Genomic DNA, 22,485 nt, shown 5'->3' on the forward strand with positions numbered 1-22,485 from the left:
ACTCTCTCTTTCTGTTATCCTGATGAACCTACATGAGGGTAATGTTACTGGTGATCAGTGTGGGTTATACTCGAGAGATCCTATGCTAAGTAGCCAGATTTTTTTAAATCAACATTTTGAACTTCTAAGTATTAAGAAAACAAACATGAAGATAACATGGCAATCTGGCTTTCTCGCGCCTGTATCTACGCTTGCACATAACATCACTCAGGACAGTGCATGCATGCACCCTTTACTTTCTCCCAGCTGGTCTCAAGAAGTCCACATATTGTTTCAGATCTGCAGGATACCAAAACTCTACTGTGATGTACCTGACTTCTCTTGTGCTATCATCTTATTTTTAGTATGAAACATGTTTTATTTACAAGCTTTAATCCTCAATTTCTGACTATTCTTTTTATTTTTATTTTATAATATTGCTTTAACATGGGCAGGTTGTGGATGCTGAGGTGGGAAAAATCTAGGACTTGATCCTTGGTTCACCTGCATACACCCCAGCGTCAGTGGGTAGGGTCTGACACATCCCACTCTGATGAGTCTAGTGTCAGACCTAAGACGAAACGCTGGCTAATAAAGCAAACGCCTGAAAAGCCTTACATCTGATCTGTTTTTTTCTTTGTCAAAACAAAGCGAGTAGGCGCGAGAACATATGATCAGGTGGTAGGGAGACTGTGCGTGGCAACTGAACATCATGAGTTTTAAGAAGTGAAAAGTTAGATTCTCGCCTTGAAGAATGCCAGCCAGCCATATGCTCAGAGTACAGCTGCACTAATCGGAGTAAGGTGATTGATAATGTTTCCTTTTTCAGACTTATCATAAGTGATGATTTCTTGATACCTGTTTACCTTTGCCGTTGAAAGTTAATTCTTGTTGCCATCTGATGTAGGTGTATGATTCATTGACGTTTGATATTTAGGTTTCTTTCTTTTTTCTCTCCATAATGGTCTGAAGACTTGTCTTTTGCACTGGTTCGATGTAGGCATATTTCAGTCAAACATACATTAAGCATGTAAATACAGTATTTTACTGGTGTTCGTGAATTTGATGAAGTGTTTATTGTGCACCGGGCGAGTTGGCCATGCGGTTAGGGGTGCACAGCGGTGAACTTGCATTCGGGAGATAGTGGGTTTGAACCCCAATGTACCGAGCTCGATAGCTGCAGTCGCTTAAGTGCGGCCAGTATCCAGTATTCAGAAGATAGTAGGTTCGAACCCCACTGTCGACAGCCCTGAAAATGGTTTTCCGTGGTTTCCCATTTTCACACCAGGCAAATGCTGGGGCTGTACCATAATTAAGGCCACGGCCCCTTCCTTCAAACTCCTAGCCCTTCCCTGTCCCCTCGTCGCCAAAGACCTATCTGTGACGGTGTGACGTAAAGCAACTAGCGAACCCCAATGTCAGCAGTCCTGAAGATGGTTTTCCATGGTTTCCCTTTTTCACACCAGGCAAATGCTGAGGCTGTACTTTAAGACCACAGCCACTTCCTTCCCAATCCTATCCCATCATTGCCATAAGACCTACCTGTATCAGTGCGATGTAAAACAACCTAAACTTATGTCTTAATGGTCCATCTTTTCAATACTATATTACGCAATATTTACATTACATTTTAAATCTAGGAACTAGTTTCGGCCTTGGCGGACCATCATCAGCCTTAATGCAAAACTGTACAAACAGATCTAATAACTAAAACAAATGTACAAATACACACAAAGGACACTAAAAAGTGCACAAAACGTAAAATATGACGAAATTAAAATCAGGCTCTAAAATTCTTAGATGCGTTGCATCATGTTAAAATGTTCCATTAGTGCTTCTTGTTAAAAGATCATGAAAATGCTGAAAAATTCCTCTGTTGGAAATTATCAATGGTTGAATCAAAGACGGCACACGAAGATATGATTAAATAACTGGCACGTTCTTAGATTGCAGCTAGTAGAGATTCGCAATTCAATGCGGTGTCCATGAAGTTAACCTGAATAAATGATAGTTAAAATTAATGAACTAAAGGAGAGCAAGTGCTAATCAAATGGTGCAGGTTATATGAGACTTACCTTTCGTTATGGCCTACTGTTGTGTGCCTAATACTAACACGGAAGAGTTCAGATTGTGAGATTCGAAGAAAAGGGAGAGGGCGGGGCAAGGAGAGAGGAGACAGCGGGGAAAGGAAAGGGAAGATAAGGGAAGGGGGATTAAAGCGGGGCCGAAGGATGTGGGAAAACAGATGGCTGCTGAGGAAAGGTGCTGTGAATAGTATGAAAAACTGAATTAGTTTTTGGTTTGACGTTTCTAAAAATGGGAATTAGAAGGTTAAACAGGATAATTAGCTTTTCTGAAATGTCACTAAGATTATAATTAGGGTTAAAATATTTATTTACATGTATGAAGCAGCTTTCTATAATGTTAAGGAGGAGTCCTTTATTGACGAGTTTGAGAATTTCCATATCTTGTTTTATGTCTGTGAATTTGTGATTATAGTCATGCATATCCTGTCCCACAGCCAAAAATTTATTGTTTTTTTATTATGTTCCAAGTACCTTATATTAAAGATCCTCCCTGTCTGTCCAATATAAGAAGAATTACAACTGTTGCAAATAATCCTGTACACTCCTGATTTTGAAAAACTATTGAACTTGCTTATGGATGTGGCATTATGTAAGACTTCTGCATTCCTATTATTGGTTTAGAAAACTACTTTTACATCGTGATTTTAAAGATGTTGGTGACTTAGTAAATTTGTTCGTTGAACGTAAATGTAGAAAAAGAGGAGTTGTTTTGTTTATCTTTTTTTCAAAGAATAATCAATAAATATAAATATCGCCCCTCAATCAGGACCATTGCCATGTAAAAACATAGCAGCACTGCACGGACAGCCCCCCACAAAGTGCCGCTGAGAAACTTAAGCATATTAAGTCTCTTCATGCAAGCAACCTTAAGCTGGCGGTTGTGGGTCTGCCACGTTAGTCTCTTATCAAAATGGAGACCCAGAAATCTGCAGGTGTCTACCACTGGTAAGACACTGTTTCGCAAGCGGAGCTGTGGTTCAGGATGCACAAGTCGACGTTGACAGAAGTGTACAACTGAGGTTTCCGCCGCTGAAAATCGAAAACCATGTTGCAGGGTCCATCTGTCGACTCGGTTAACAGCTTGCTGTAGCTATCTCTCAGCAAACGCTACTCTTCCAGAGCTGTAATGTAGAGCTAAATCGTCTACATACAGCAATGGAAAGACTGCGGGTCCAGCAGCGGCAAGATCCCGGGGACTGAGGGCAAGTTGTGAACACTGACAATACGGCAAAGTATTGTCCACACTTGCGATGACAGAGTATGTGCCATCATGGAAGACACATACTTTTCCCACGTAGCTTTCTTACTTTCTCGAAAGAAAAAAAAATGGGCCCTCACATGCAGATGCTTAAATGTGATACGACTGGTCATCGTAAGATTCTAACAATAATGCTTAAAAGCCCATCGGCAATCACGTATGGCTGCTGCAATTTCGTCGGTCCACCATGGACCGGACGAGGAAGGAATTGTTCCCTCTGCAGCAGGTAGAATTCCAGTAGTAACAGAAGAAACATGGTCGTCAACAGACTCCAGCATAACATCGGTCATAACTGTGCGTTTGGAAAATTCTGGCCAATTTGCCCACTGAAGTAACCAGCGCTTGGGTACTTCTGACTGTCTTTGATTCAAGAGAGATAGAATTATCGGGAAGTGGTCACTATCACAGAGGTCATCATGTACTTCCCACCGTAGCAGGGGAACTAGAGCACATCTGTACAAAGTGACGTCCAAGTTTGAGAAAGTGCCATGTGTGTTGCTGAAATGTGTTGGTTCCCCTGTGTTTAGCCCGCAAAGATCGAACTGGTTGATCAATTGCTCGAGCATCCTCCCCTTAGCACAGGGTGATGGAGAACCCCAAGAGTGTGTTACGGGCGTTCACGTCTCCCAGTATGAGAAAAAGAGTAGGTAACTGAGCGATTAAATCTTGTAGTGCATGCATTTGAAGATTTTCCTGACTTAAAAGCTAACTGCTGTAGACAAGCCGTTATGTCCACAAAAATAAGCGGCACAAGAATTCACAACAATTACAAGATGGAGATATGTACTGAATAGGAAAACAAATTAAATTTCCTTTGTAAAGTAATTCACAGGAATAAACCTTAAGACAGCTGTTTGTGGTTATTTTTGTCAAAAGGCAGGAAATAGCAGTATTGGTGTTGTGATCAATTATTGCACTGAAACTTCTCAAATGGGCTAATTAATTTACGATACATTGCCATATTGTTGTAATGTTGTAACATTTAATTATAAAAGGTTTCAACTAGGCAGTCACAAAGAACACAAAACTGCAACTTTTTGCTTTACGTCACACCGACTCAGATAGGTCTTACGGCGACAATGGGATAGGAAAGACCTAGGAATGGGAAGGAAGCTGCCATGGCCTTAATTAAGGTACAGCCACAGCATTTTCCTGGTGTGAAAATGAGAAACCTTTGTTAAATGCTGCCGACAGTGGGGTTCAAACTCACTATTTCTCAAATGCAAGCTCACAGCTACGCGCCCCGAACCGCACTGACAACTCGCCCGGTAAAACTGCAACTGGCTTACATTCCCACTCCCCTCATATACCCTATTGCCACCTATGCAGCTGAGATCTGGATAATCAAAAAGGCAGATTAAAATAAAATTGGTGGAGGGAAAGGTTAATGGCAAGAGACCCCAAGGAAGACACCCAATCAGATAGGTGGACCAACTGCAGCCCTGGTGGGGAAATCTTTCCAAGAGCGTACCCTTACAGAAACACACTGTCAGACTTGAAGAAAGCAATTCAGGACAGTAAAAATCTGAATACCACCATGCCCAGTCAGGGTTACAGGACAGAAGAGGAGAGATTTGCACCCTGAGATGGCATTTTAGTGAAACTGTGTAGTCAAATGAGATGTACAACCATCAAAGTGTCCAAGCTGGATTATGATTCCATGGGGGCCTGTTGCAAGAGAGCAATAATAAAATGATGCTAGAGCATCGAAATAGCCTCAATGTAACAGAGCTCAAAGGGATTTGCTGGCTCTGAAGGTCTAGAGTTAAACAAACCAGCTCATCACTGCCTCACTGGTTAAAAAATAAAAGACAATTGACACATTACTTACAGGCACTGTTAATTAATGTGCAGTACAAGGGGTAAATTAAAGTGAGAAAATACTACATTTTGGTTAATTTTTTACTAGCAATTTAATGTCGCGTCAACACATCAAAGGTTTTTGGCAACGCAAGGATGGGAAAAGGCTAGGATTGAGAAGGTAAGCAGCCATGGCCTTAATTAAGATACAGCATTTTCCTGGAGTGAAAATGAGGAGAAATGTAAAATCACCTTACGGGCCCCAGTGGGATTCGAACCCATCCTCTTCCGATACATTCATATTCAATAACCATAGATATATGCAGCACTAAAACAGTGCGTGCAAGTCAATAATGCATAGTTCAGCATTTGCTGTGCTCAATATTGAAAAAAAAAAAAAAACTACACTAGTCTCTCTGCCATCTTTCTTGCTCCCACTGATATTGTAAGATTCCACATAATTTTAGCAATGTATAATAGGCCCTACAGCATACCTTGTCTGTGTTTCATACTTGTCTATGACGTCAATCCTACATGTAAGTTAAATGACTATTTAGGCCTATTGGCACTGACTGCAAAATTTAATCAATGGATCTTGGATGGGATATTTAACTTTGTCAGTTATAATTATCATGCAGTGCAGTTTGTGCAAGATAAGAACTAGAAAGAGTGCACATTCTTTTGCCTGTACCTTATGTCAGTTCAGCGCTTTCTCCTCCTTAAAAAAAATAATATATATACTATTACCGACAGGTTATCTTACGAACCGATTTCAAGTCGTTAATGTATCCAGACCTGTAAGTCTTCAAACATGTTTTACGAACAGCGTAACATCCCGATCATACATATCCACGACATCCACAAAGTTTTTGTTTATAATTTATGACTTGTTTACTTGTTGTTTACGTTTACATCACGCCAAAGAGTCTGTATCGCAGACATCCGGGAATGCAAAATTGCAAAGACAAAATAGATGCAATCAAAGAGGGTAGAATAGAGGATGTAATATTTATTCAGCGAATGAAGTATAATGAGGAGAGGTTATTTTCAGAGGAAAAATTATCTTGAAATTATTTACAAACAGTCCAACTCCAAAGTACGCCGTTGTAGACAATTTTGTACGGGAAATAAACACAAACAGGCAATCCCATTAGTATTTGAGGCACGATTTCAAGGCTTGCGCAGTAAACAGTTAAATAAATGTTGTATTATTTTTAATGAACATGTGTTGCACCCATTCTCTTTGATGTGTTGATTCTCAGAGATTCGAAATGTTACGTACTATCGGCCAGTTTCAAAACAGAGGTATAATGTCTTAATATGTTGTATACCGGTATGCCGTGCTTACCATAAAGATTTCTTGATAGCCTACCGTAATTTGCAGTAGGATGTAAATCTTACGTGAGACTCGCTGAAGGCTGAAAGGTTGACATCGGTTGACATAATCGCGTGTAAACGCTTTATTTGGTTACTTATAACGGAACTTCTAAACTCTAAATATAGATTCACCTGATACGAGACTGGTAAAGAGCAAAACATATTATTCATTTTGTGTTTTGTTATTATTAGTATTAATGGCACGCCTAGAGATACAGTTAACTTGTGTAAAATTATTTTACGTATAGAATTGCTGACACTCATCCCTATAAGGTTAGGTCACTATGATGTTTTGTTTTGTTGGATGCTAGCAACAAATAACCTTCCTGTACCGTGAAATACCGGTATTTACTTGCGATGTCCTGTTCCTCGATAAACAAATCTGATGGTCGGTCGCACAGAAATTAGAAAGAGGAAATGCAGTTTTCTTTTGGCATTTGGTAAATTGAGATCACCCGCTACAATTATGTTCCTTTCCCACATACCTGATTATCTTATCAAATAATTCTGAATCAGTGTCAGCGCTACCCTTTCCCGGTCTGTAGGCTACACTCCAAAGACATTAAGTTGCTTATTTTCTTTAGAGATGAGCCTTACCCCTAGAATTTCATGTTTGTCATCTTTTAACTTTTTCGTAGCTTATAAATTCTTCTTTCACCAGAATGAATATTCCCCCTCCTACCATACCTCTACGATACACATTCCAGTTCCGTGAGAATATTTCTGCATCCGTTATATAATTTCTCACCCGTGATTCAACTCTTATTACAATATCTGGTGAATATATATCCATTAAATTAATTAATCTATTCCTTTCTTTACAATACTTCTACAGTTCAACACTAACATTTTTATGTCATCCCTACTTGACTTCCAGATTCCTGTACCCGTATCACCACTCCTTAGACCACCCCGATTCCCTGAATGTACCTCCCTATAACCCTTCTAAACAAATTTCCTAACTTATATGTACCACTGCAGTTTAAAGTGAAGGCTATCTGAGCGCAGATCCCTGTCTCCTACCCACCCATTAGGATCTAGAAATCTTACTCCCATTTTCCCACATACCCACTCCATAGTCTCATTTAAATCCCCAATCACTTTCCAGTCAGTGTCCCTCCTACATAGTATTCCACTGAGAATAGTCGAGGTTGTTTTGCAGTTGCCTCACAATCCTGTAACTTATTTATTACTCTGTAAAGAATAACATCATCTGTTATTCCTTAAACTTCCTTAAACTTAACCCATGTTGCATTTACCTGATCCCACACGTCCCCAACTATGTTAGTACTTATACCTGCTTGCCTTACGTTGTTGGTACCAACGTGAAACACTACCACCTTTTCTTTCCCTCCTACTTTCCTCAACATCTTCCTTAACCTAATTCTTGGATAACACTCTAACCTGGTTCGCTTTCCTCCACACACTTTTCCCACATGTCTAACAATGGAATGCCCATTGACCAGAGCCTCAACCCTACCCACCTCATTTGATCCCCTCCCCTCCTGACCAGCCCTATCTTTCCTCACTGCTGCAGACGCTGCTTCCTCCTCTCCATTTTCTCCCTCCCATAACCCTGTTCCACCTGTCTTTCCTTATCCTCTGTTTTGCATTTCCCTTTCCTACCTTTTCCATTCCTCCTACTTCCACAGTTCTCAGCAACAGTTCCCTGTTCCTCATTTTCCCTCTGTTGTTCTACCTGCAGTGACCCATACTGATTTCTCACAGAAACCTGTTCTGAATTCTGATCCTGAATAGAGCCTTTAGCCTGCAATCTCCTTCCCCTTAAAACCATCTGTCTTCTGCAGTTCCCCCTTTCTTTCCCATCCCTCTTTTACACCTACTTTATCCTGTACATTGTTTTGAGGTAGGCCTACTTTCATTCCTGTCCTTTGAGAGAATCCTAATTATCTCCCTCAAACTATCCAACTCCTCCCTCATGCTCCTTAATGCCTGGCTACACCCACAGTTCCTACACTTGAACTCCTTAGCCATTCCTTAGGGAATAATGAAAAGAAAAGGAAAAATAAAATAACTTATCCTGTGCAAGTAAAAATGAATGGAAAGAAATATTGTCTAGGTTAGTACACAAAGATCACACGACAATAAGGTAATTAATATAGGCTACTACTACTACACTACAATACTACTTAGTTGTACTAAATTATTATCATACAACCCCCTAACAGGATGAAAACTGCTGTTAATTACTGAAAACCAAAAGGAACACACAAGAATTTTACAGTTCTAAACTGCAGTTAAGTCTACCCTAATCACTACAACAGAATTCTAGTAAGAGAGTTACTACAGATACTTCTACTATACTACACAAATATTTCACCGGACGAGTTGGCCGTGCGCTTAGGGTCGCGCAGCTGTGAGCTTGCATCCGGGAGATAGTGGGTTCGAACCCCTGAAGATGGTTTTTCGTGGTTTCCCATTTTCACTTCAGGCAAATGCTGGGGCTGTACCTTAATTAAGGCCATGGCCGCTTTCTTCCCACTCCTAGGCCTTTTCTATCCCATCGTCGCCATAAGACCTAACTGTGTCGGTGTGACGTAAAGCAAAAAAAAAACCAATAATAATAAGATACTAGATATTGCGTTATAATAACTATACTATACTATAATACTATAATACACTACAATAATTTTAAACCACATTCAGACGTATCCTAATTACAACAGGTTATTACTATTACTCACTACACTATTGCATCATACAGACACAAATATTTAATATGAATAGCAAGGAGTAGTGTCCTCTATTACTCTATTATTCTGGACAATGAGTAGACTAGTAATGGATGAAAACCACTGTAAATCATTTTCACATCAACTCTGACTCCTACCGAGTGAGTTGGCCATGTGGTTAGGGCCGCACAGCTGTGAACTTACATTTGAGAGATAGTGGGTTTGAACCCCTGAAGATGGTTTTTCGTGGTTTCCCATTATCACACCATGCAAATGCTGGGGCTGTACCTTAATTAAGGTCATGGCCGCTTCCTTCCCATTCCTAGGCCTTTCCTATCCCCTATGCAACATAAAAATACAGGACCACCAAGTTGAAGTAGTACACCAATTCAGATATTTAGGAAGCGTAACGGCTAGTAATAATAGAGCTGAGATAGAAATAACAAGCAGAGTAACCAAAGGCTCTAACTTTTAAAAGTATCATTAGACACCTACTATGGGATGAGAAAGTCCCACAATTAACAAAAATGATCCTGTACAAGTCATATTTCATTCCCATCCTTACATATTCTCTGGAAACCTGCACACTAACATCAAAGGATTGTAGTAGGATTCAAGCCTGTGAAATGAAATTTCTCAGAACTGCCCTTCAAAAGACACGACTTGATCACGTGAAAAATGATGAGATCCGATCTAACCTAGGTCTAAATGAATCAATGGAGGAAAGACTTAGGTCATCTAGACTTAAATGGTTTGGGTATGTTAAACGAATGAATAGCACAAGATTACCATGTGCTTATTTGGAAAAGAGAATAACATGTAGACCAGCTGGAAGACCAAGAAGAAGATGGATGAACGAACTGAGAGAAGAGGATGGAGTTGGGAATCTGTCATGGACAACAAAATATTTTTGAATACACAACTTCGGAAGATGCTCGTTTTCAAACAACCTATCCGGCTTGCTGGAAGGGCAAACCTATGATGATGATGACTCCAGGCAAATACTTGAGCTGTATCTTAATTAAGGCCACTGTCACTTCCTTCTACTCCTAGCTCTTTCCTGTCCCATCGCTGTGTCAGTGCGAAGTAAAGCCAATTGTAAAAAAAGAAAAACTGATTTGTGCGTTTTCTTTTTACTGTAGGCCTATCGTAGAATTATTCTTCCTTGATGTCAAAAGTGCAGGTTAAGGATTAAGCTGGATATATGAGTACAACATTAATAAGATCGCTGGTATAAGTGACCTGTATCTTCTCTCGTAAAAAGCTGTAAAATTCATCTATTGCGTGTTTGTCGTAAGAGGCAACAGAAAGGGGGCCCCAGGGAAACATGTTAGCTGAATCTGACATTGTTTCCATGTAATTTTGTTGAAGTCCTAACTTTGATTTGCATTTAAGGCTGTCTCCCAGGTGGCAGATAACCTATAAGGTGTTTACCTAACCTTTCCTTAAATATTTTTCAAAGAGCTTGGAAATTGATTGAACATCTCCCTATAAATTATTCCGATCCCTAACCTCCCTTGGTCAACTTTTGTTCATTCAATTAAAATCTAGTGGGATATGTTTCGTCCTTTCCTTCGGGTCATTCTCAGCCACTTATTAAATAAGCACCATTCTAAATGCACTAAAATATACACTAAGTTAAAATAATGTTTATAAAAGAAGCACTATTAGTTGTCAAAAAAATTGCCTCCTTGAAAATATAAATATGGTAAGAATGTTCTTAAATGAACAATAAATGTTCCTTTCATTAAAGGTTATCTCATAATAAAAAACATAATCTTGATGTTGGAGGACAGTCCTTACAAGTTTATGGTTATATGATAAAACATTTTCAAATATACAGCAGAATGCTTGTAGGTAACGATACACTGTACATTTTTGTAAGTAGGACCGGGGTGGGGATCTCCTCTCAAAAAACCCGTTGGAGAAGATTCTTGAATAAAGGTGAGAAAAGAACACTGAATATGCTGATGAAAGATGCTAATGTAAGCTGGTTTTTTGATGTGTGTAAAAAAGAGAGGACATCCTACACAAGCTTGCCAGCATGTCAGTCATCAAGGGAGACCACCCTACCAAAATTAATAAAAAGCCCTCTTGCAATACAATCATTTTTTCTCTGTTGCCAAATAACTCTTACTTAAATATTCAGGGTTTATATTAATTTTAGCTCTGGATACCTCTAAAAATTAGATAACATTAACAAATTTCTATCTATAACAACCATTATTTCAGTAAATGTTATATGTGAATTAAAAATGAAACTCACTTCTACATACAAAAGGAGTATCTTTGCACGGTCCTGTCAAATTTATCTTCTTGTCGTACTGAACCATATCATCATATGCTCCAATTAATTACCATTTGATTATATATAGCACTGTAGGTTTATTTATTATAGCATCATTGCATGGTAGTCAGACAAAGGCTGGAAGAAGAGGAGAGCAGCCCCTATCAAACGGGTATCGATCCAACAGAAACGTTTATTTCAAGTTTGAAAGAAGCTGTTGGGCGAGAGCAGTTACTAAGTTCCCTTGTTCTTGATTTCAAATTCAACCGTCCGAGAGCTGGGAGGGGGAATATTTGAAGATTGGGATCCACCAGACAGTGAAACCAGGATGACCAACCTCGGCTCTGCAGGAGTGGGATCACTGGAGTATGAGATGAGAAATCCGTCACTGCGCCATAGTTCCACGGTTTTGACCTATTCAGAACTCAAGATGAGAATTACTAACTACCTGGGTATATAAATGACTACTTGTGTTCTATTGAGTATGATATGCATTTAACGGAAAGTTGTTTGAACTTGTGTAGCTGTTGAGAGAGGCGCGCTATTATACGACGGGGAGTCCCCTTTGCAAACTGTTTTCTGTGAGTGTGTAGTGGGAGAACCTGTCTGATTCATTCGCTCAATTCGATCTCCTTCAGTCGCATTCGCGGAGTTGCTACTTTTTCATTTGTGAGTCGCTTGGACGCTTTGTCAGTTGACATATTTGAACTTAGCCGCACGCTAGAAGCAAGCTTCTTTCTTTGTGACTATGTAAATTTAACCGCACACTGCATTTGCAGTGCAAACTGTTTTAATCATCTGTGAGTAAAAGTATGTGTGAAAGAAAGATAGTTACCTCTATCTAGACTTTTATCATTGTGATGGTGCCAAGGTGCGGGTTGGCACATAAATTAAATATTGCTAGACAATAACTGTGAGAACAGTACTCAATTTTACTGAATGAAATCACACGTATATGTATATATATAATTATGTAAATTCAGTGATTAGCAATTAAACATTCGGGTTGCATCCGTGAAACTACATGTGCGTTCTGTTATCAAAGTGCCACTGAGAAGGACAGATTATGCCTGGGCATTATAACCTTAAATTAATGGTGTCCAGATCGGACTAAAATCTGCACACAGGCTGTAGTCAATTGTCAGCCAAGCAATAAAGGCAAAACCCTGTGCACGAACACGACTAAGCGGTGAAGTAGACGAATCCTAACTCGTCTATATTGCAGGAGGTTCCAGCATTACAAGGACAGATTTGGCAGTATCTGGAGTCAACAGGATGACCACTCAACACCAGGGATTTGACGTCACGATGGGCTAGACAATTATGACAGTAGTGGTCATGTGAACGTCGCTGGTGGCTGATGTCAACGAAAGCTAAGTGTTCTATGTCCAATTTTTAGCATGCCATAGGTAGATAACAGGCACTAGACAAGATCCTTTTTCTTAAGTTGTAGGTTTAAAATTAAATGTCGACCAGAGAGGCACTTGGTTTGTTTTGTTTGAGTTACATAAGTTGTTCAGGGCTATCTGCATGCTCTAGCCTGTGACAAGCGCTTATAATTTAGATAGAGGGTATGAAGGGATAAGATAGGATAGTTGTAGGTGTGTTTTTCATATATGTTAATTAGTGTGTCCCCTAATATCATTTTTTGTTGCTGTGTGTGATTTGATAGAGTGATTCGGAATAGAGTCTTTTTTCAGTACATAGGCTGAACGCCATTAGCGTCGTTGTGGGAAAGAGTATTTTAACATCAGTAGGGCAGGGTGTACATTTCTATGCATGCCGCATGTTTTTCCAGATACGTTTACGATATGGGCTGTGAAGCCGCACACGACGTTGATTAAGATAGGGTCTTTAAACATGCAATGAAGGCAGGTTATGGAATGTGAAGGGTCGAACCAAGGAGCTTTTAGTCAAAAGGCCAGAGTTGCTCATGTATTGATGAAGTGAAGGGTTGTACCGATGAGTTATTAGTCAAAAGGCCTGAGTTGCCCATGTATTGTTGAAGTGAAGGGTCGAACTGAGGAGTTATTAGTCGAAAGGCCTGAGTTGCCCATGGATTGATGTAAAGAGTCAAACCATGGAGTCGTTAGTTGAGAGGCCAGAGGAGCCCTTGTTATGTGTTATATTAGCCAGCTTGTGTACGGTATTCACTTATTGAAAGCAGCGACTGTTGTTGTTAATTGAAAGAGAAGTTTTGGTCTCTCGAGTTTGAAGATGAAAGAGCGGCTTAGACCCGACAATTGTATTTCCTTTTGCAGGTAGCTGGTGACAGCTGACAAGAGCTGTGGGCCCATTAGTGAAAGTTATTTCGAGGCTGGACCGTATACTTCCTTAGACAACCAGTGACTCGTTTCTAGGTCACAGCTGATTGACAGGCCTTCGTGGAGAGTGAGAGAGATGGACTGCTACAATTGTGTCTTGCTGTAGATGCATCTCCTACACCTACATTTATTGGAATGAGATCCCGATAAGCTCTATCAAGAAGTGTATATATTTATGTGTTTTTATTACAGGCTCGTGGTGTATGTGTATTTCTTGTCTGTGAATTTTCCATTGTCCTGTGTTATGTGTATATCTTTATGTTACTCTGCGTTGATTAGTGTGTTTTAGCTTGAAAGATAATTGTTGGTTGACGGTTTCTGTACCGGTCAATTTGCATATGAGATGGCCCATACATAGATTCTGTGTTTTTGGTGGGATGAATTAGGAAATAACCCTGAACTAAATAATTCCTTTATCTTTGTATCTGATTACATTGGAGTGTATATAATTATGTAAAGTTGGATCACGTGCTAGTGTATTGTTTTCTTACCGAGGCAGCGTACGAACGATTTAATTATCGCGCCCATTGAGCACAGACAGAAAATTTAGCCAAGTTGACACATCATCTAAATGTAGCGAAACCCAAGATTTCCAATGAATTAAATTTTGTATTTTATTTTCCGGGTCACCACCCGAGTTGTTTGATATCAGTATTATCTTGTCAGATCTATTTTTGCTTATGTATGTGACATTTTTTTGATCACCATTTTGGGTCGATTTTATTCATTTATTTGTTCAGTTTATTATATTTAGTGTGAATTAAATCTATGTCTTTAGTTAATAAATCCATTTTAGCCCTTTATCTGCTTTCTTATTCACAAATTAATGTAGTCATGTTCCCGTCCACATACTCTTTAGTGTATATTTGAGATTTTTCATGTCAACTTTTATTTCCGAACATACCACGCTCTCTTATCCCTGAGACTAGCTAAATTTTGGACGGATACAGTGCAGAACCTTATTTCTAAATCCTGCATTTGTCTTTTAACTGCTCCATTTGTCTCACTTATGTTGCCTTACACGGATACTCTCTTATTTATAACAAATACTACATGATATTTCAAAGAAGAGAAACAAAATGACATACTCCACAACCAGAATGTCCAACTTATACTCTGTAGAAAAAAATAAAGTCTATTCAATCTATATGAACATGCTAGTGGTTTAATAAACTTAACCATAATAGGCATTTTATTTGATCCTGTATTGACTTGTCTGAATCTATTAAAGAAACTATTTAACATAGTTTATGTTGGGTCCACCTTGTCAAGACACTTTTAATGATTGAAAAATATTTATTTTATCATATATGTTTCAGGAAATTTTTTTTTTTTCAGTTTTAACTTTTTGAAATAAGCACTCTTATCAAATGGCTAAAAATTTTTCAGAAAAAGGAACATCATTGCCGCATACAAAACTAATAATAATAATACTAATAAGATAATTTTCAATTCAGATAAAATAATCAAATCAAAAGACCTGCACTTGGCGAACCGGACATGTCCTCGGACACTCCCGGCACTAAAAGCCATACGCCATCTCATTTCATTTCCTTTTGTCTGGTATTCTGACAGTATTGTTTGGAAGTTAATATTCTGTTTAGTTTTACACCAAGTACTTTGGTGTATAACAGTGTTAAAAGACTACTTCTCACTATTCCACGCACATTTCTCTACTGGCTTCTTTGTAACGTAGATGAAAGGCACAAGCTTGAGTTTTGCTCGGCTTGGGTCTCCGATGATTATCCTCATAGTATGTAGCAAGTTCTTCAAGAGATTTTGCCAGCCTTTTTCAACCTCTTCCAATGTGTTCCCACGTGGGATGCGAAGATCATCATAAATCGATCATTGGTGACAGTGTTTACTTCTAGGTCACCGCATGGTAATAAACATAAAAGTTGTCCACTTCCTTAAGATATTTCTCCTTCAATCTCCTCGTACACTGCCTTTATTCATTTTATTGTGGTACTCTATATAGTCCACTGAATACAGGCGGGGATGTGCCTTATTCTTAGCAATTAGTAGCCTACACATACAACATACCTCGGTTATGAAGACGAAGCCATTGTTGTTTTGATTCCCGCCCTCAAAATCCTAGCATGCCTAGCGCACACTGTTAATACACGAATTCCATTGGTCAATTCTGTCAAAGAGTTGGCAAATCTTTCATCGATTAGAACATCTTCTAATTCACTTTCATCAGTTTTGAAGACTCTGTCAAGTATTGCGAGCGATTTGACAAGTAAACTGATAGACAGTGTTAAAACAGTGTTAAAAGTCAGGTTATGAGTTTCACAAATGGGAAAAGTCCTCTCAGTTTTAATTACTGAGTTGATGGGGTGAAAATTCCCTTTGGGGATTATTGTAAGTATCTGGGTGTTCATATAAGGAAAGATCTTCATTGGGGTAATCACATACATGGGATTATAAATAAAGGATTCAGGTCTCTGCACATGGTTATGAGGGTATTTAGGGTTTGTAGTAAGGATGTAAAGGAGATGGCATATAAGTCTCTTGTAAAACCTCAACTAGAGTATGGTTCCAGTGTATGGGACCCCTCACCAGGATTACTTGATTCAAGAACTGGAAAAAATCCAAAGAAAAGCAGCTTGATTTGCTCTGGGTGATTTCCGACAAAAGAGTAACGTTACAAAAATGTTGCAGAGTTTGGGCTGGGAAGAACTGGGAGAAAGAAGACGAACTGCTCGACTAAGTGGTATGTTACATGTAATAAATATCATTTTTGGTCCGTATTGATGATGTAGATTGAAATAATAACATTAAGTTATTTATTAGACCACCTAATCAATACAAAATCGTCTTGGATGATTTACCACTATTAGCTAACAAATTTATGTAAATCATCCAAGACGATTTTGTATTGATTAGGTGGTCTAATAAATAACTTAATGTTATTATTTCAATAAGTGGTATGTTACACGTTACAATTCTCATGTTAGGTCCGTATTGAAATGTACTTAAATACAAAGTATGTTACAAGTGTTATTATTTTTTATATCCACCTATTCTTTGTATTGAATAGATGGATATAAAAAATAATAACACTTGTAACATACTTTGTATTTAAGTGGTATGTTCCGAGCTGTCGGCGGAGAAATGGCGTGGAATGACATTAGTATGCGAATAAGTTTGAGTGGTGTCTTTAAAAGTAGGAAAGATCACAATACGAAGGTAATGTTGGAATTCAAGGGGACAAATTGGGGCAAATATTCATTTTTGGGCAAAGGAGTTAGGGATTGGCGTGACTTACCAAGGGATATGTTCAATAAATTTCCAATGTCGTTCAAATCATTTAAAAATGCTAGGAAAACAACGGATGGGGAATCTGCCACCTGGGCGACTGCCCTAAATGCAGATCAGTAGCGATTGATTGAGAATAAATGTATATTTAATAAATCAGGAATTTACAAATTGACATGCCAAACATGTAAACAATGATACATAGGACAGTCTGGAAGGAGTTTGGATATAAGGTACGAAGAATATGTTAATACAGTCAAACATAAAAGATATTCAGCAATGGGAGAACATGTGGTTGAAAAGAATCATAAATGTACAGACATTTCTAATGACATGGAGTTAGTACATTCAGCCAAAAAGGGAAAATTCATGAATGTCTTGGAAAGTTTAGAAATTGATCTTGCACAAAAAAAATGACTTTAAATCAAGTTTAAATGAAAGAAGTACAGAAGAGAACCCATTGTATAAACTATATAAATTAGCATTTGATCTTTAGGAAGAAAGAAAAGAAAACCTTGAAGATTTTAAATTTATTTAGGTATTCTCATTCAATTCATCAAAATATTAAATTTCATGTAATGATCAATATTTATAATTTTCACTAGTTTCTTTATTCATTGATATGGTGAATTAGGATATAATACTTCTTTAAATTGTAAGAAAAACAAAAGCTGGTGTTGTATTATTTTATTCCTTGATTTGACATCACTGATGAAGGGAATGTTTTCCTGAAACATGATAAAATAAATATTTTTCAATCATTAAAAGTGTATTGACAAGGTGGACCCAACATAAACTATTTTAAATAGTTTTTTAATAGTAGTGTTATGTTGCACTAACATATCAAAGGCTTTTGGCAACCCAAGATGCGAAAAGGCTAGAATTGGGAAGGTTATGGCTGTGGCCTTAATTAAGGTACAGCCCCAGCATTTCCCTGGAGTGAAAATGGGAAACCACAGAAAACATCTTCAGGGCTGCCGACGGTAATATTCAAACCCATTATCTTCTCAATGCAAGTTCACAGCTACACAACCCTAAACGCACGTCCATCTTGCTGAGTAGATATGGACTCCAGAATGACCAACCTACCCTTGCCATCCAGAAAAGCAGTTGCTAAAAATGGGCAAACAGAAAAGATCGAAGCTAACCAAAGCTGCCAATATTATAAGCACCCCTCACCCCACACTATAGGATTTTGCAGTGCATAGATCAATGTCTGGTAGAGTTCTTTATCCGTACCATAACCATCCTAATAGAATTGGTTAATGCTCACATCCAGATAGCAGGGAATACAGGTTTGAATCGCAACTAATCATATTTCCATATCTCCTTAGATGATGTCATAATATGTTTTGCATTGGTCTCTTGAACTTCTGTACTATTTGCAAATTTAATAATAAATTTTGTTGTATCTATGTCCAATTTCAGTTTTGCAGCATTCTAAATATTTTCAACGAACATTTGCTAGCGAAGTAAGTTCTGAAGTTCCTAAGAAGTCAAAAAAGGCATGGGAAGTAAATGCTGAAATGAAGCCTGTAGAGACTGCTATTCATCAAAAACTCACAGAAACATTTAATCCTGATCATCTTGAAATTATAAATGAGTCTTACATGCATAATGTGCCTCCTGGATCAGAAACTCATTTCAAAGTTGTGATAGTATCAGACAAATTTGAAAATTTGCCTCTCATTAAGGTAAGGTACCATATGTAATTTACTTTATGTGGTTCAATTACCTTTTCAGTTATGAATGTATTTTCAGTTTTTTATATCATCTTAAAAATATTTCTTTGTTGAACAGAAACATCGCTGGGTGAATGAAACTTTACAGCATGAACTTAAGTCTGGTGTACATGCCTTATCAATTATGGTGAGTTTTTATTTGTATTCACTACATATGTTTTCAGTGTTGTGTTATGTTACTCCTTACTTGCACAAGCTGGAATATACTGGGAGATTCTATGGACCATGGCCACTGCTTAAATGTTAAACACTCAAAATAAATTTTCAGGTATTAGGACATGTTCAGTACTTATAGTATATATCGAAGACATGTTAAGTACAGAACAAAAATGATCAACTAGACACCAGTGGGATCTGAACCCACCATCTTCCGATGGTGGCCTAGGCCATATTGTTCCCTTGAAAAGGATTTAAGCTACAGGTCTAATACTGTAGCCAGCACAAGAGTGCACGCAAATTGTCCTTTGTGGGCCAATTCAATGAAGAGTGAAAAATAATGAAAAAGTTTGAGTACCGAGCTCAATAGCTGCAGTTGCTTAAGTGCGGCCAGTATCCAGTATTCAGGAGATAGTAGGTTCGAACCCCACTGTCGGCAGCCCTGAAAATGGTTTTCCATGGTTTCCCATTTTCACACCAGGCTTCCTTCCCACTCCTAGCCCTTACCTGTACCATCATCGCCATAAGACCTATATTGGTACAGTAAAGCAACTAGCAAAAAAAAAAAAAAAAAAAAAAAAAAAAAAAGTAATAAGTGAAGGGAAGAAAGGTCAGAAAATTACAGCCGAGTGTGGAATTCCTCCTAGCACACTATCTACAATACTCAAAGATAAAGACAAGATTTTCCTGGCAGTAGATGAATCACAACTTATACCATAGTGGAAGACACTTAAAACATGAAGTTTCCAGAGTTCGAAGAAGTTATGATTCAGTTGGTGACTCGCGTGAGGGTGAAAAACATTCCAATCGCTGGTAGCTTACTTCATGAGCAAGCAAATTCTGGTTGACTGGAAATATGTAAACTTCGGAATGGAATTGTGCAAATGGTAATGTCGTGTGAAAGTCCTGCAGTAAAAGAAGTGGACTGCAAACATTACCAGGAAAATATTGTACACATGTGTACATTAAAAGTGTCTCGACATAAACAATCAACACTGCCCCACTCCAGTACTAAAAAGGAGGGGAGAGAGTGAAGGGGTAGTGTTGAAGGCCACTCTAGTACCAAAAAGGAGGGGAAGGGAGTGAGCGGGTAGTGCTGGAGACACAGTGTGTCTATTCCGTGGCGACCTACATTTCGTTATATGATTACACTGTAAGATGGCTCCTGTCTTATCGTAAGTGAATCAAGGCCGTATTATTGGCGTGTGGGAGGTTCACATGGTCCCCCAAGCAATAGCTCAAGCAATACCATGCAGTCTTAAGACAGTATGGACATGGGTAGAAATATGCCAAGAACGGGGTGAACAAGGATTGGTAGATCATAGGACACATAACAAGGCTCCTAGATCTACTCTGGAACAGGATGCTAGAATCGTTCAAATTATGGACAATTCTCCATTTGCGACTATCGGTAATGCGATTGCCGCATTGGAATTGCCAGTAAGCCAGACTACCGTGAGTCGCCGACTCCACTCGGGAGGTATTCACAATCGCCGAGCTGCGAAAAAGGGCAACTTCTTCCTATTCACAGAGAACTTTGCGTAGGCTTTGCACACAAGAAAGTGTTACTCCATGATGGAAATGGGAAATTACAATTTGTTTGGATGAAAAGGTATTTTGCTCCAATCCAGGTAAACAGCTGAAGTGCTGACGTCCAGTTGGAAAGCGTTATGAAGAGCCCTTTGCCCAAGTAACTAATCAGTCGAGTCGCACATGTGGCGTATTGGGGTGGATAAGCGGTGCCGGTCCAGGAGAGTTGATAGAGGTCACTCCATATATGACTGCTTGTGAAAATGTGGACATTTTAGAAGCTGCTGTTCTTCCTAGTATTCGAGCTATTTACCCTATAGAAGAAGTTCCCGTTATCAGGTTTGTGCAAGATAACTGCTCTGTTCACACTGCACATGTAACCAAAGCTTTCTTCAAACAGCATCCTAATGTTCATGTGCTTGACTGGCCTCCCTAGTTGGCTGACTTAAATATAATAGAACATGTTTGGGCAAGAATGGTAAACACGTGAGTTCCAGGTCAGGAGAGGACAAGAGCGGCTCTGTTAATGCACTGCCATCGAGTTTGGGCGAATCTAAGGAATGAACCAAATTTTTTCCAACATCTAATAGATTCCATTCCCAAGCGGCTAGAGCAAGTGATAAACAGGAATGGGGCACGGACTGATTATTAATGTTCTGGAAGGGAGGAGGAACCCATCACAATTGTTGTAAAATCCGTATTTGACACAACTCTTTAGTTATTTAATACCCGTTTCACAATTAGTTTTGTGTTAATTTCCATTTTTCTTTTCTTGAAATTATGTATCTATAGACAGTGCATTATGTTTATTATTTTACGGTACATTTATTTTATTTATATATTTTCTAGGAAGATGCAATATGTTCATATTTGTGATAAGATATTTCCGTAAAAATTTGTTAATTTTATAATAATTATTTATTTTGAGATGTTAAAGTAATAGCATTTATGTTTTATATTTTAAGACACGACTTTGTATTTTATGGAAATTGAATTTTAATGATATTAAATTATTTTTAGATGTATTTTCTTATTGCTCATGAAGTAGAATGTATCTTCTGTTGTTTTTATAAAGAAATGTTACACAATTATAATACTTTATACATCAATATCTTATTTTAGCATATTCATTTTCTGTTTATAAAATTTATCATAATTCTATATTTGAGGTGGTAAATTATGATCATATAACTTCAGTAAAGTCCAGAACAAAGTTACGAACCAGTAAATGATGTTTTCAAATTACGACCCGATACAATGCAGCTACAAAATATTCCTAACTAGTATCAAATACTTTTCGGTTAAAAAAACCTCCTTTACCTCTTGATACTTAATTATCAGAGTAGGTTACCTAATGCTGTACTTCAGTACATCTGCCAATGTGCCCATTTCAATCACAACAATGTCTTGTAGCAGGCTTTCCTCCTTTTCAGTACTGGAGTGGGGCAGTTTTGGTTGTTTATGTCGGGATACCATTAATGTGCGCGTGTGTACCAGCCCTGTTAGAGGAGTACAGTCCTAATGACGTTGATGAGACTGCTGTCTTTTACAAATGCTTGCCTGGAAAGACAGCATTGAAAGGTGAAAAGTGTTTTGGGGAGGGAAAAAGAAGTAAAGAAAGGGTTACAGTGATGCTAGGAGAATTGTGACAGGAACAAAAAAGCTAAAACTTCCATTGATTGGAAAATCAGCAAAAACTCACTTTTTATTGGGTGTGAAGTTATTACAAGTCTCATACGAAAACAACAATAAGTCGTGGATGACAAACTCCATTTGCAAATCTTGGCTGCATGGTATAGACAAGAAGTTTAAACATGAAGGAAGGAAAATCCTCCTTTTCTTAGACCCCAAGGTTCTCACTCAGGAGTTGAAGGCTGTGTATTTAGTCTTCTTGCCAACAAACTTAACATCCAGATTACAGTACAGGTCATGGACACGAGTGGTGGTCAGAAACTTGAAGCACTGCTATAGGGCTGTTTAAAGAATCCTAA

General features: G+C 38.4%; 2 protein-coding genes across 7 annotated transcripts in view; one reads left to right on the forward strand and one right to left on the reverse strand.

The window, feature by feature from the left end:
* The window catches only part of LOC136879228 (serine/threonine-protein kinase dyf-5), a 243,609-nt gene extending 237,018 nt beyond the window's left edge, over window positions 1-6,591 (reverse strand). For 2 of the 5 annotated variants that reach the window (XM_067153032.2, XM_068228780.1), the window contains exon 1: window positions 5,920-6,056. The gene's annotated coding sequence lies outside the window, so the exon portion shown is untranslated. Of the gene's footprint in view, window positions 1-5,815; window positions 6,057-6,472 lie in introns of those variants that run through there. The other 3 variants (XM_068228783.1, XM_068228782.1, XM_068228781.1) reach the window with 3 other exon arrangements.
* LOC136879230 (bolA-like protein DDB_G0274169) overlaps window positions 6,269-22,485 on the forward strand; it is a 39,523-nt gene continuing 23,306 nt past the window's right edge. The window contains exons 1-3 of one of the 2 annotated variants that reach the window (XM_068228785.1): window positions 6,269-6,429; window positions 18,495-18,760; window positions 18,867-18,935. In XM_068228785.1, coding sequence (XP_068084886.1) covers window positions 6,396-6,429; window positions 18,495-18,760; window positions 18,867-18,935 — 369 coding nt within the window. In that variant the 5' untranslated portion in view covers window positions 6,269-6,395. Of the gene's footprint in view, window positions 6,430-6,509; window positions 6,648-18,494; window positions 18,761-18,866; window positions 18,936-22,485 lie in introns of those variants that run through there. The other variant, XM_068228786.1, reaches the window with a different exon arrangement.

Source organism: Anabrus simplex, chromosome 8 (assembly GCF_040414725.1).
Source record: "Anabrus simplex isolate iqAnaSimp1 chromosome 8, ASM4041472v1, whole genome shotgun sequence".
Taxonomy (NCBI): Eukaryota; Metazoa; Arthropoda; class Insecta; order Orthoptera; family Tettigoniidae; genus Anabrus; species Anabrus simplex.